General features: G+C 40.8%; 1 protein-coding gene across 6 annotated transcripts in view; it reads left to right on the top strand.

Moving 5' to 3' along the window:
- LOC133529742 (MICOS complex subunit Mic60-like) overlaps positions 1–15,255 on the top strand; it is a 42,467-nt gene that overhangs the window by 11,506 nt on the left and 15,706 nt on the right. For all 6 annotated transcript variants that reach the window (XR_009801195.1, XR_009801194.1, XR_009801196.1 and 3 more), the window contains 7 exons: positions 1,452–1,578; positions 4,253–4,416; positions 11,174–11,299; positions 11,933–12,005; positions 13,184–13,272; positions 13,628–13,738; positions 14,816–14,933. Coding sequence is in view for 1 of the 6 variants with exons in the window: in XM_061867542.1 (XP_061723526.1) it covers positions 1,452–1,578; positions 4,253–4,416; positions 11,174–11,299; positions 11,933–12,005; positions 13,184–13,272; positions 13,628–13,738; positions 14,816–14,933 (808 nt within the window). In the remaining 5 variants the exon portion in view is untranslated. The remainder of the gene's footprint in view (positions 1–1,451; positions 1,579–4,252; positions 4,417–11,173; positions 11,300–11,932; positions 12,006–13,183; positions 13,273–13,627; positions 13,739–14,815; positions 14,934–15,255) is intronic.

Below are 15,255 nucleotides of genomic sequence, written 5' to 3'. Positions count from 1 at the left end.
CATGAAAATACCCGCATAGCTGTAGACAACTATAAAGAAGCAGTTAAACACGCTGGGAGATATAATAAGGCGTTGTATAGGGTAAGTGAACTTTATTGCAAAGGTATAAGGTTGCAAATCATCAACTTCGTCTAAACCTTTATCAGAATGGACATAAGCGACCAGCCACCAATGAAGATCGAGATCACCAACGACCTCGTAGAACTTGAACGTGAGATGCACGAAAACACACATAAATTAATTTCTATGAAAATGTTTAATTCGCGTTATTTCAAGTAGAAACGCTGCTATATAAATTATAAACAGAAATAAATATCATATACGAAGGAAAAATGACTACGGCCATTTATATGCAATTTGTTGATTTTCCAGCCCTGGGCACTGGAGGCCTTGATAAAGATATAACACTAGACCCTACTCATAGTGTTGTGTTCCTGCCGGTGAGTAAGGTGGCTCCTCTGGAGTTGCAGGTGTACATAGGCTACGGATACTGCTTACCATCAGGCAGGCCGTATGCTTGTTTGCCACCGACGTAGTATAAAAAAAAAAAAAGATATTTTATTATTCAAGTAGGCATATTACAATGCGCTTATGATCGTCAAATAAAGCTACACCGGCTCTAACCCTACACCTCTGACCCGAGAAGATTTAAATCCCCCCTCCATTGGAGGAGGGTATCCCAATATGGACCGGCAAGAAACTCGGTGGGACACATCTTTTCAAAACATTACATCTTGGTCATTTTTCCTTCGTATATGTCATTTATTTCGGTTAATAATTCGTCTAAACCCTTATCCAAACACAAAAGCGACCCCCAGCCACCAATGAAGATCGAGATCACCAAAGACATCGTAGAACTTGAACTATTTTTTGGGAAAACCTTGTATATTGGTGCGGCCTGAACTAAGGGAAGGGGGCAAGTTGACTAGATGCCGTGGGGGGGGGGGGATGTAACAATTTGTTTGCCATTATTTTTCCGACCTATTTAGTGCAAAATTAGTATAAGAGAAGAAGATGACAGGTTTGCAATAAGTCAGTTGCTTTCAAGCATGGGTTCGGGTTTAGACCCCGGCTTCTCATATCATTATCTTATCATATCATTGAATTTCTTGAAATTTCTGTATAAATAAATAAATATTATAGAACATTATTACACAAATTGACTAAGTCCCACAGTAAGCTCAATAAGGCTTGTGTTGAGGGTACTTAGGCAACGATATATATAATATATAAATATTTATAAATACCTAAATACATAGAAAGCACCCATGACTCAGGAACAAATATCCATGCTCATCACACGAAAAAATGCCCTTACCAGGATTTGAACCCGGAACCATCGACTTCGTAGGCAGGGTCACTATCCACTAGGCCAAACTGGTCAAAATTTATAATTTGCACTAGGTAATCTACGCGTCTAATCTTTGGTTACTGTCGTTTTTAATATACAGATTGTGGAGAGCCCCATCGAGAACTTGGATAATACGTTGTTTAAGAATGTGCAATCCGCGCAGAACGATCTCAAGACAACCGAAACAACGGCGAAAAATGCTTGTGCTAAGGCCCGTTGCGCGATCGGTAAGTTCTTATACATCTCTAAAGAATTTTAGTATTTTATGGTTTTATTTTTTTATCATAGTTTTTTTTGTGTAATTTGACATTTAGAGACAGTATACATCTCTAATAAAGTATTTATTATTTCATAGATTCGATATTTGTAATTGTTTTTTTTTTTTAATTTATTGTTTGTAAAAATGGACATGTAAAAGTGCCCCTGTGGTCTATTTGCTGAATAAATGTTTGATATTTGATATTCAGTTACACGTTGGAGGATTTAACAACCGGCGTCGCTTTTAACAGTCCCTCTGTTGAAAACCTCGCCCAATGGTTATATTTATTGTATTTACTGACGTTTATCTGACATGGCTATTTGTACGTTTTGAAATCGTACAAATAGCCATATCAGATAAACCCCCACAAAAATAAGCAGACTGTTTTAAAAATTGTCCTTAAACTACGTCCAAAAGAGAGGTATGGGCAATGTGAATGTCATCTCGCCTTGTGTGGTAGGGCACAGCACAGCAGATGTCATTCCAGATCTAGAGCAGAGCCCAACTGGGGAAGTACCTCCACCTTACAGAAAACCGCAGCCAAATAACGCTTGACCCTACTCATTGTGTTGTGTTCCTGCCGGTGAGTAAGGTTGCCAGAGCTCAACGAGGGGGGTGGGGTTAGGGTCGGCAACGCGCATATAACTCCTCTGGAGTTGCAGGTGTACATAGGCTACGGAGACTGCTTACCATCAGGCAGGCCGTATGCTTGTTTGCCACCGACGTAGTATAAAAAAAAAATTGTCTTGTCTGTCAGCAGAATTATAAAATTGTCTTGTCTTGTCTTAAAAACGAAGAAGAGTACATTGAGTTATTATTTAATTATTATTTTTACTCTTAATAAAAACGTATTTTTACAAGCAAACCCTTGAGTGATCACTAATATCGATAGTCGAGTTTATCGATACAGGAACTCCCTACTTGTCAAACAATTTTGTCCCACGGATACCTATGTCTGAAAATTACGAGTACAACACATTTATTTATTTATTTATCTAATCTTTATTGCACAAAAGAAAACCTTATAGTACAAAAGGCGGACTTAATGCCATAAGGCATTCTCTACCAGTCAACCTTTAGGCAAAGCAGAGAGATTGTGGGCGGTGCTACTTTAACAACAACAACCAAATATAATACAATAACATACCATACATACATAATACATACATACATAAATATACATACTTATATTTCTTATAATATATACATAAATAACGACAAAACATATAGAGCTTACCCATACATTATTATTTTTTGATTCTGCTTGCAAAGAAAGCACGTAAGGATTTTTTAAATGCAAACTTATTTTGAGCATTTTTGATGCCGTAGGGAAGTCCGTTCCAAAGACGGGCCGCCTGCACGGAAAACGAATTCGACATTAATTAAAATACATTAGCGACTTGCGAAGGTATAGATTTTCATCAATATTTCGCAGTCAGAAATTCTTCTATATTAACGTAGATAATAAGATAATGAGCTATTATGTTACTAACCATATATTATGAATCGTTGTTATTTGAAATAAATGATAAATAATATATGTGACGTTATCTATGAAAAGCGACCTTATTGTCGGTGGCGCTTCCGCCGTTATTAACGGTGCTCCGATATAAATACAACGCTGCGCGACGCAGTGCGGCGTAAGCGCCATCGACAATAAGGTCCCTTTTCATAGATAATGCCACATATATATCATAGAACGACCGCTCAATAAGCCAAGCTTTAAGTTTATTTTTAAAGATAAACCCCTTTATTCATAAACGTCTACTAAAGTTGACAAGCCGCTAATAATCGTTAGTCCCTTTCCATCATACCAATACGTCGGAAAGGGACAAACGATTATTAGCGGCTTGTCAACTTTAGTAGACGTTTATGAATAAGGGGGTAACAAACTAGGTGCGTCTGTAATTACTGGTTGTAAATTATTATACACAGAGGGGCCCATGACGTTTATAGTTTTTGCCGTCTTTGCGAAGCTACGGGGCACCGCTGCTAGTTTGTGTCCGTATCGTGTAATACGGTCGCTTTTGTCAGAGTATTTATCTAACTCTCTCGCATGTATAAGGCTGTTTGCAGTATTAAGAGACCCGACAACGTGATAATCCCTAGGGTAGTGAAGTGTGGCCTGGCCTGGCCTGGCAAACTCGTGCCATACAACTAGAGCGCCCTTACAGCTAGGATTTGGGGTCAAAAGACACGCTGGCAATTAGCTGCACGTCCCCATAGCTCAAGCCCGTATTCAACGATGGACTGTATGCTGGCGAAGTAACAGCTGCGGACTGTCTGTCAGCCTACTAAGGGCTAAACACGCCCTTCCCAATTTACATAGGCCCTTAATGCGGATCCCTTTGTTTGGCATAATTATTGAAAGTCATAATGTAATGATAGTCATATTATCATTAGTCATAACTTTAAATCCGTTAAACTTTCAGGAATTTCCTTAAGTTATCCTATAGATAGGTTAGGTTAGGTTTGTATTATGGCAAACCTGAAAAGTTACGCGTTTCTGAGAAAAACCAAATTATGGCTAACGAAAATGCGGACAAACAATACATTATGACTTAAATTTTTATGGCAAAGAATAGAGACTCGCCCTAATACTAATCCTATAATGAATATATTAATATTTTATAAATTTCCAGAGACCCTAGACCGCATGCTGAAGGCGGGCGTGAAGGCGCCTCCGGAGAGCGTCGCGTCCACCAAGCGCTACCTCAAGCAGTTCCGCGAGGACCTGGCGCGGGTCGAGGCGGCCTTCAACCAGGAGAAGGAGAAGGCGGTGCTCAGCGACAAATACTGGGAGAAGGTATGCTTTATTTCCACTATTGGACCCGGGTACGTCCTTAAACTACGTCCAAAAGAGAGGTCTGGGCATTGTGAATATCATCTCGCTTTGTGTGGTAGGGCACGGCCAGTGGATGTCATTCCAGATCTAGAGCAGAGCCCAACTGGGGAAGTACCTCCATCTTACAGAAAACAGCAGCCAAATAACACTAGACCCTACTCATAGTGTTGTGTTCCTGCCGTTGAGTAAGGTTACCAGAGCTCAACGAGGGGGGGGGGGGGGGGGTTAGGGTCGGCAACGCGCATGTAACTCCTCTGGAGCCGCAGGCTACGGAGACTGCTTACCATCAGGCGAATTGACGTTTTCGCCTAGATTTGCGGTTGCCTATCAGTCGTGCACATAGTGAAATTAGTAATTTCTTGACAAGTTAGACATGGAAGGCACAGACCTATTCAGCATTCAGCCACGATTGAAAATTATGTAAAAAAAATTAAACGGTTGTTAAATTAACCAAAATAAATAATTTTAAATATAAAGAAAAATATTAAATTATAACCGTCAGTATTTTAATTTCATTTCTGCTAAGTACTTGGTTTGTATGAATAAGTGACATTATTTAAAAAATAAGCTACAACTCCCTAGGGAGCTTTTTTTTCACAAATCATAACTCCCGCGGGATCAAAATAGGCCTTTGTCCTTCAGTGCACCTGCATGAAATAAGATCTTTTTCGAGCAAGTGTCATGAAAAGTAAATAATGTAGCCATAAGCCATACTAACAATTATATGAACAAAATGTATCTGAAATAAAGAATAAATTATATTCATTGGTATTATATATGGAATAATATTTACATCAATAAATTGCTCTGATAATTAGCCTAGGATAATTATATGTAATACTGTCTTACTATTCATAAGTGCTTGTTGCTAGGCCTACATGAATAAAGTATATTTGAACTGAACTGAACTACTAATGAATCGACCATATATAATAAATATATATAAATACCAAAAAAAAAAAAACTAATTTTGTAATATAATGTAAATATATAATAATTCAGAATATATACGTCCCACTGCTGGGCACAGGCCTCCTCTCATGTGCGAGAGGGCTCGGGCTATAGTCCCCACGCTAGCCCAATGCGGATTGGGGACTTCACATACACCTTTGAATTTCTTCGCAGATGTATGTATGTTATAGCTATAAGTATATGGATGTACGTATAGGCTAAGAACCGCTGGCTGCGTCCAACGGCCGAGCGATCAGTTGATTATAGGACTTCTATAAGCGAGCACGTTTGTTTATCTTCCTGCCTCCTAACCTCCAAACCAACACTGGCGACGACGGGTCGCACGCCGCGTGTGCACAAATGTTAAATATGGCTAAAATTACCATCGGGTCGCTCACTACGTTCAACCATGAAGCACAAGAATGGTCGACTTATAAAGATCGGCTCGAGCAGTGGTTTTTAGCAAATAGTTTGGACGATACGGAAGATAAATCGAAAGTCAAGCGTCGCGCGGTTTTATTAAGTAGTTTATGCGAGAACACTTATAAGTTAGTGCGTGATTTAGCCCTTCCAAGTGATGTGACAACTCTAAACTACGACGCCGTTGTTAAACTCCTGAACGATCATCTCGAAACCGTTAAGTGCGGGTTCGCGGAGAGGTTTAAGTTTCATTCCGCGGCTCAGCAAGCGAATGAAGGCTTATCAGAGTGGGCGGCGCGAGTCCGCCGGCTCGCCGCTCATTGTGGGTTCTCGACATCAGTTTTAAACGAGACTCTTCGTGATCGATTTGTCCTCGGCATGCAGCCAGGCCCAGAGCGTGACAAGCTTTTCACCAAGCCGTTAGAGGACCTCACGTTGAACAAAGCATTGGAGCTGGCAGAAGCTATACGGTGTGCTCGGCACGGCTCATCCCAGGCAGTAGCGTGCGCAGGGATGAGTACTACTTCGCAGGAGCAGGCCGTACTAAAGATAGCGGCGTCGTCATCAGCGCGCGCGCCGGGACCAGCTCAGCGCGACAACGTGTGCCCGGCGTGCGGGTACAAAGGTCACGGTTCGAGTACTTGCAAGTTTACGAAGTACAGGTGCAAAACATGTGGTCAGCGAGGACATTTGCGTAGGATGTGTCAAAAAAGTAGTGCGAATCTCAACTTTATCGAGTGTTGCCCAGAGGAGGAAGAAGTAGGCGATGACGGTAAGCGAACCTTACATAATATAAAATCTTTAAAAGGTGAGCCTATGTATGCGACAGTACTTGTGAATGGAGTCAATATACGATTCGAAGCAGACACAGGTGCCGCCGTTACCGTTTTGTCGGAACACACCTATAATAAACACTTCACTGAGCCGATTAAACCATGTAACTCTAATTTAACTACCTACAATGAAGACCCTATTGAAACTGTAGGCTTAGTGTCCTTGCCCTTTACTTATAGGGATATCACACATAACATCAAGGTTCATGTTGTTAGTGGCCATCGCGCTCCTCTCTTAGGTCGTGATTTTTTTTCGCGATTTAACCTCCAAATATCGTCCGTAAACTCACACGGCTCCTCGAGCATCCACGCGGCCTTAAGTGAGTTAGCCGTTAAGTATCCAAGTTTATTTTCTGAGGAATTAGGGTGTTGTAAAGGTGTAGCTGTCACTCTTAACTTAAAACCTAATTCGAGGCCAATTTTTTATAAAGCCCGAACTATACCCTTTGCCCTCCGTGACATGGTGGAAAGTGAAATAGACCGGTTGGTAAACCTTGGAATTTTGGTACTCGTAAGCTACTCCGAATACGCAAGTCCCATAGTACCTGTGCTCAAAAGGGACGGCAAAATCAGGATATGTGCAGATTACTCGGTTTCACTTAATAAACAATTAGAAGTTGAGAAGTATCCCCTCCCTAGAATTGAAGAATTGTTTGCGAAATTGCACGGCGGGCAGCAATTTTCAAAGCTGGATTTATCCCGTGCCTATAATCAGTTAGTGCTGAGCGAGGAGTCGCAGATGTTAACATGCATAAACACTCATAAGGGTTTATATAAGTTCACACGGCTCGTTTTTGGCTTGTCTAGTTCAGCGGCTATTTTTCAACGTACAATTGAAAGCCTCTTGTCCGGTATACCGGGGGTCCTTTTGTTCCAGGACGACATTTTGGTCACTGGGGAAAATCATGACCAGCATTTGCATAGGCTGCAAGAAGTATGCAAACGTTTGCAGGATGCAGGCTTAGTGCTACAGAGTAGCAAATGTTCCCTGTTCCGAGACTCCGTTACATATTTAGGATTTATAATCGATCGTAACGGACTCCATAAATCGCCTGATAAAATTAAATCCATTCTAAAGGCGAATACTCCTTCTAACGTAACAGAATTGAAGTCTTTTCTCGGACTAGTAAATTATTACAGATCGTTTGTTAAAAATGCCGCATCCATCTTGCAACCTTTGCACTCTTTATTGCAAAAAAACACCCCGTGGTCATGGGAAGCCAAACACGAGATGGCAGTAACGAACATAAAAAATATACTGGCGTCTGATGAAGTTTTAGCACACTTCAATCCGGATGCAGATTTGTTTCTGACAGTTGACGCGTCACCAACTGGCTTGGCAGCCATTTTATCCCAAAAAGAAAAAGGCTGCCCTGAAAGACCAATTTCATATGCGTCTCGTTCGCTCACCTCAGCTGAAAAATCATACAGTCAAATACAAAAAGAAGCTACTTCTATTATCTATGGTATTCGCAAGTACCATCAGTACTTGTACGGTCGATCCACTCCTTTTGTATTAAGAACTGACCACAAGCCTCTCCTATCAATTTTTAACCCAAACAAAGGCATACCGGAAGTCACAGCTAACAGGTTGCAACGCTACGCTATATTTCTAGCCTCATATAACTTTAAGTTAGAATACGTAACCAGTGCCCACAACACAGCTGATTTTTTGAGCCGTGCCACGACTTGTGCCACAGACACGTATACTAACCACGACGATGAATTGTTAGATAAAGCAACTTATATTAATTTTGTCTACGACGGTGTTCGCTTTTTGAGCCTAGATGACATAAAATGTTACACTAAATCTGATTCATTACTAACAGATGTTATACATAACGTGCTAAATGGTTGGCCACAAAAGAATAGCGATAAGCGCTTAACGCCGTACTACAGTTGCAGACATGAACTATCATTAGAAAACTCGTGCTTAGTACGTGGACACAAGGTCGTAATTCCAACAAATTGTCGGAAACAAATAATCTCAGAACTGCATAGGGGTCATTTAGGTAGCACTAAGATGAAATTAGAAGCGCGCAACCGGTTTTGGTGGCCAGGCATGGCAGCTGAAATCGAATGTTTTGTTGCCAGCTGCACCGTTTGCGCCGGGCTGCGGCCCTCCCCTCCCCGCGCGCCCCTTGCCTGCTGGGAGTTCCCTCCTCAGCCTTGGTATCGCGTACATGTAGACATGCTAGGACCTATAAATAACAAACTTTACCTAATAATTGTCGATGCCTACTCTAAATGGGTAGAATGTTATGACATATCCTCGGGGTCGAGTACTCAAGTCGTGATTGAGAAACTGTGCGATGTTATGTCGAGATTTGGTTTAATTCGTACAATATGCTCGGATAACGCGAGTTCTTTTGTTTCCGCTCAGTTTAGGGATTTTTGCAGTTTAAATGGCATAGCACATGTAACATCACCGGCGTACAACGCTATAAGTAACGGGCAAGCAGAATCATTTGTAAAAATTGTTAAAAATGCTATTAAGGGTATAATAGCATCCGGCTATAACAAGAGAGATTTGCCGTGTAAATTGAATGAATTTTTATTCAATTATAGAAACTCCATTCACAGTACAACAGGAAAATCACCTGCCGAAATCTTATTCGGCACCAAGCTACGTAGCAGGTTAGACTTATTAAAATGTAAACAGCCACCTCCTCTTAACGCAACACTCGACGAAGTTGTGAAACAAAAACAGTGCTCGCAGGCTATTAGTTATGGTGGAAATCGTATCGTGGAGTTCTTAGATAAAGAAATAGTTTTAGTTAAGATTTTTAAAGCTCATAAAACGAGTTGGGTGAAAGGTGTAATAGTAAAAAGACTCGGTGCTACCGTTTACCTAGTTAGCTTACTCGATTGCAATACTGTGTTAAAAAAACATTCAAATCAACTTTTAAAGTATAAAGGGGAGAACGTTCAGAATTGGCGCGACAGAGAGAGTGGTAATACTGGTCAGTTTGCGCTAAATGAGATGGATATGCCGGCCATCATTTTGTCATCCACGTCTGCGGGTTCCAGTCAGCAACTTCAGTCCGAATCCACATCGACAGTGGATGCGCCGACAGCATCTGACCCTGCCGCCTCTAACAACTGGGCCGACTGCGAAGAGGGTTTGACTCTGGCTGCCACCAGTAGCGCGAGTCAGGTCGCCCCTGCGAATCCTTCACCATTCCAGGACGCCGAGGCACCGCCGCCGCTCCAGGTCGGCGCGACGCCGCCTCCGCCGGCAAATACCGCGGCGCCGGTTTCTAAGCTTTCTGACCGACCATGTGAGGAGCGATCAAAACGGCCCCGTAACGTAGTTAATTATAAGAAATATTTTTAGACTAAGGGTGGAGGGATGTTATAGCTATAAGTATATGGATGTACGTATAGGCTAAGAACCGCTGGCTGCGTCCAACGGCCGAGCGATCAGTTGATTATAGGACTTCTATAAGCGAGCACGTTTGTTTATCTTCCTGCCTCCTAACCTCCAAACCAACAGTTTCCTCACGATGTTTTCCTTCACCGAAAAGCTAGTGGTAAATATCAAATGATATTTCGTACATAAGTTCCGAAAAACTCATTGGTACGAGCCAGGATTTGAACCCGCGACCTCCGGATTGAAAGTCGAACGTCATATCCACTCGGCCACCACCGCTTATATATAATGTAACTACAAGTAATTACGGTTGTGGAGGAGCGGGACGTCTCAACACAGGCCTTGTAAGCCTAAAGAGAGGCCCCAGCAAATGCCTACTATGTCTGTAAATAGATAATAAAGATATTTTTCATTTTTTTTTTTCATTTTTAGGGTTCCGTAGCCAAATGGCATAAAACGGAACCCTTATAGTTTCGCCATGTCCGTCTGTCTGTTTGTCTGTCTGTCTGTCCGTGGCTTTGCTCCGTGGTCGTTAGTGCTAGAAAGCTGAAATTTGGCATGGATATATAAATCAATAAAGCCGACAAAGTCGTACAATAAAATCTAAAAATTGTTTTTTTTAGGGTACCTCCCCTACACGTAAAGTGGGGGTGAATTTTTTTTTTCAACCCTAGAGTGTGGGGTATCATTGGAAAGGTCTTTCAAAACTAATAGGGGTTTTCAGTAAACATTTTTTGTTAAAGTGAATATATTCGGATCAAATCGCTCCGAAAAAAAAATGTGTCCCCCCCTCTAACTTTTGAACAATAGGTCCAAAAAATATGAAAAAAATCGTGAAGAGAAAACCTTAAGAAAGACATTAAATGAATCTATAGCGGACATGATCAGTTTAGCTGTTTTTGAGTTATCGCAAAAAGTTTTCCCTTCATAGTAAAAAGACTTACTTTAATTAGGTACTGATTATGCAAATTTGCCTATTTCTTTTAACTCGGGTGAAAGGTACCGTTTCATCCCTTGGTTAACAATTTACTATACTTTAAGCTCCAGTTTAACTTATTGTGACGGAAGAGTAACTACGGAGCTACACTGAGCGTGGCCCGACATGCTCTTGGTCGGTATTTATTTTATATCGTCGTGGCAGGTGGAGCACGCGCGCCAGACGTACAAGCGCGAGCTGCAGGCCCTGTTCCCCGGCCTGGACCTGGGCGCTCGCAAGCTGGACGTGCGCGGCGACACCGACCTGCTGCTGCTGTACACGCTCCGACAGGTTTCTATATTACTATTCCATTTTTTCTACTCTTCTTCTTCTTCCTCGCGTTGTCCCGGCATTTTGCCACGGCTCATGGGAGCCTGGGGTCCGCTTGACAACTAATCCCAAGATTTGGCGTAGGCCCTAGTTTTTACGAAAGCGACTGCCATCTGACCTTCCGACCCGGAGGGTAAACTAGGCCTTGTTGGGATTAGTCCGGTTTCCTCACGATGTTTTCCTTCACCGAAAAGCGACTGGTAAATATAGAATGATATTTCGTACATAAGTTCCGAAAAACTCATTGGTACGAGCCGGGGTTTGAACCCGCGACCTCCGTATTGCAAGTCGCACGCTCTTACCGCTAGGCCACCAGCGCTGTGTAATTATTCTCTGTGGATTTATCGTCCCCTTTTGAATTTTGAATGATAGGATACTGTTAATTTAAGTTTATAGTGAGTTTCAAGTGAGAGAACGGACGCAAGAATTTGTTTGCTTGAGCAAATTCAAGTTGTCAAGGTGAATAACGAGGAAGGGGGTCGAGGGCGGTGGAACGCGCGAGGTCTTTCAGACCGGGGACGGCCTTAAAGGGCCAGTTATGACATTTTTAGACCTTGACTGTATTGAACCAGAATTCAAAACCAAACTTTGCAGGTGGCGTATCTGCAAAATGAAATCGCCGAGTTGCAAACAGTTAGAGAACTCAAAATGAACCGAGCTATTGAATGTAAGTATACTACAGAATTTTAGGGCGGCCCTACATACTTCTCTCAATTATATGAAAATGATATATAACTTAGCCTAGTTGCTAAGAGCAGGAAGAAATATAGCATAAATTGGACCTGCTTAGCCGACCATTTCCCCCCTCTTTTTTGGGGGTAGGCAAGGTACGATCACGTGGCTACCGGGCCAAATCAGCTTTCTTTGGCGGTACGGTCACATCTGAAAATATCGATACGAAAAAAGTGCCAAAAATATGTATACACAACTTTATTGCCCATATATTAAGGTAGTGTATACATATTTTTGGCACATTTTCCGTATCGATATTTTCAGACGTGTACGAACAATCGAGTCAAGCGGCATCGCCGGAGAGAAAAGTGCATACTTACTGCACTTGCTTACCCTAGTAATTCAAGTTAGCAAAAATTATAAACTTTGAAAGGCTTTATCTCAGAAACTATTAGGTTTACAGAGACAATTCTAGTCTACGATTATAGCAAATTTTGTCTATTTTATAAACTCCCTGAGAAGGCACTATCAAAAACTAGTCCTTTAGAGTTATAATCGCTCAAATCTAAAAAAACACGAAATTTACGCGGGATTTCTTGATTTGATGTGATCGGCGCTCGAGGCCACAAACTTTGATTATTCATTGGGTCAACCTCATAAACAAGTCTGCACAAAATCAGTACTACTGTACTTGACACAAACTCTAATGATAAAGAGAAAGATAGTTTATTATTCAAGTAGGCATATTACAATGCGCTTATGAACGTCAAATAAAGCTACACCGGCTCTAACCCTACACCTCTGACCCGAGAAGATTTAAATCCCCCCCTCAATTGGACGAGGGTATCCCAATATGGACCGGCAAGAAACAATAAAAAATTTTTTTATAAATATTAATGTATTAAGTTACTGTATACTCTTTTCTTTCTACTACTATGTTTTCATCATTTTTTTACAAATATTTGGTTTGGTTACTTTTATTTACTTTTATTTAAATCCCCCCTCAATTGGACGAGGGTATCCCAATATGGACCGGCAAGAAACAATAAAAAAATATTAATAAATATTAATGTATTAAGTTACTGTATACTCTTTTCTTTCTACTACTATATTTTCATCATTTTTTTACAAATATTTGGTTTGATTTGGTTAATTTTATTTACTTTTCTACAGGTCACGACGAGAAAAAGCTGATCGAAGCTAAAGTCGAGGACATGATTAAGAAGGAGCAGTTGGAAAAGGACAAGGAATTCAATAAAAAGGTATTATGATAATTATTTTCACAAACATTAGACTAAAATTTTAAAATAATATAATAATATAACCTTGTTACTAAAGTTTCGTAAAAAGGCACCAATTTCTAAATATAATATTCACAATAGACATTTCAAGCATTTGACAAGAATTTATTTAACCTGCAATTTATGTATGTACGTTCGAATCAAATCTTGCAAGCTAAATTAGACCCACTTTAAATTATTGAATTCAATAAAGTATTTAAGTGAATAAAAAAAAATGTTTGTGTTATTGAAAAAAAAAGTACTGTCGGCGATAAAACTAATTTCAAATTTAATTAAAAACTAAAGTAGTGTGTTGATAAAATGGTTTGTATGTCAGATCCTGGAGGTCCACGCGGAGGCTGCGCGGCAGATGAAGGAGCAGCTCAAGAAACAGTTCGAGGTCCAACAGGAAGTCATGCAGGCCGCCCTCGCGAGGAAGGAACAAGAGGTACAATTTAAATGTTTTTTTTCCTTCTTAGGGTGCCGTACCTCAAAAGGAAAAAACCGGAACGCTTATAGGATCACTTTGTTGTCCGTCCGTCCGTTCGTCTGTCTGTCAAGACCCTATCTCGGGGACGCGTGAAGGTATCGAGTTGAATTTAAAACCATGTACCTACTGACTGTAGAGCTGAGACTGTAGAGTTCCTTTAAGGTAAAAAAAAGATACGGCCGGTTATGTCGCCAACAACGTATATTTTGACACTCAAGGGAATCAACTACTATATCTTCTTTCTTTTTTCTTTTCATCCTGTTACCCCCTGCTGGGGTGTAGGGCTCGAACCATTTTCTTCCACTGACTCCGGTCCCGGGCAGCTTGGGTAACCTCCACCCACCGCATCCCCAGTACACCCAACTCTTGCTCCACGGAGCGGCGCCAAGTAGATTTAGGGCGACCATGTTTCCGTGTTCCGGGCATCTTCCAGGTCAGGGCCGCCTTGGATAGGTATTTATTTATTTATTTATTTATTTATTGAGGAGAAACATACATACATACACAGAAAACATACATGGCATGAACAAAAAATACTTAAATAGCATAAATGTCCTTAAATACAGATGCTTCCATATACGTATCTCACGAAGAACATATACCTAATACCACTTAATACTTAAGACTAACATGCGGTTTACAACATTACAAGTATTTAGAGAGACTTAGTGTATAATATACGTATGCACATAAACTAATTACTTAGACTTTGTATATATGTAACTAAATAGGAAGGAAAAGTTACCTAGGTATATATGATCTTATTTCTATATAAATTTGTGACTGCTGTCTTGAACTGGGCGCGGGATTTTGAGAATAGATCGATCTCGAGAAGAGACTTATTGTAGAATTGTAGTGGGTAGGTGTGGGTGGGTGTGTAGTAGGTAGATGTAAGGCTTCCTCAGGATATGCCCAATCCAATGCCATTTGCGCGTTGATGGCCAAAAGATGTGCCGAATTTGCCTTAAGATTGCCTTATTTGATCAACTACTATATAATCTGGTTAAAGTTATTCAAACGTTCTGTTTGTTTCAGGTGATGTCCAAATTCAGCCGCCAAGTGTCCGAACAGGTGGAGAAGGAGCGGGTCATCTTCAAGCGTGAACTGGCCGCCATGGCCGGCAAGCTGCAGGCCATCGAGCAGACATTGAAACGTGAGTACCATATCACATCAGTCTGTATCACTTTGCTGAGCACAGGCCTCAATTTGAGTACGCTATTTGCTCCGGTCCTGAGCTAATCTCATCCAGAAGTAATATAATCTCATCCAGAAGTAATATAGTAATATAATACTATAATCATTATCATTATGACAATTGGCTACTTGACAGTTTTTTTGTAAATAATGTCAGTCAATCTTGATTTTCCTGAGGATCAAATTATGGAAAGTGGAGGTAAGGAATGAAATCTTCATATACCAAAAAGTGTCATCAACAAACCACCTTAAATAATAGGTGGCGCTACAATACCTAGAAT

This window comes from Cydia pomonella, chromosome 21 (assembly GCF_033807575.1).
Source record: "Cydia pomonella isolate Wapato2018A chromosome 21, ilCydPomo1, whole genome shotgun sequence".
Classification (NCBI taxonomy): Eukaryota; Metazoa; Arthropoda; class Insecta; order Lepidoptera; family Tortricidae; genus Cydia; species Cydia pomonella.
The sequence above is the reverse complement of the archived record's forward strand: the minus strand, read 5'-3'. Positions and strand labels throughout refer to the sequence as shown.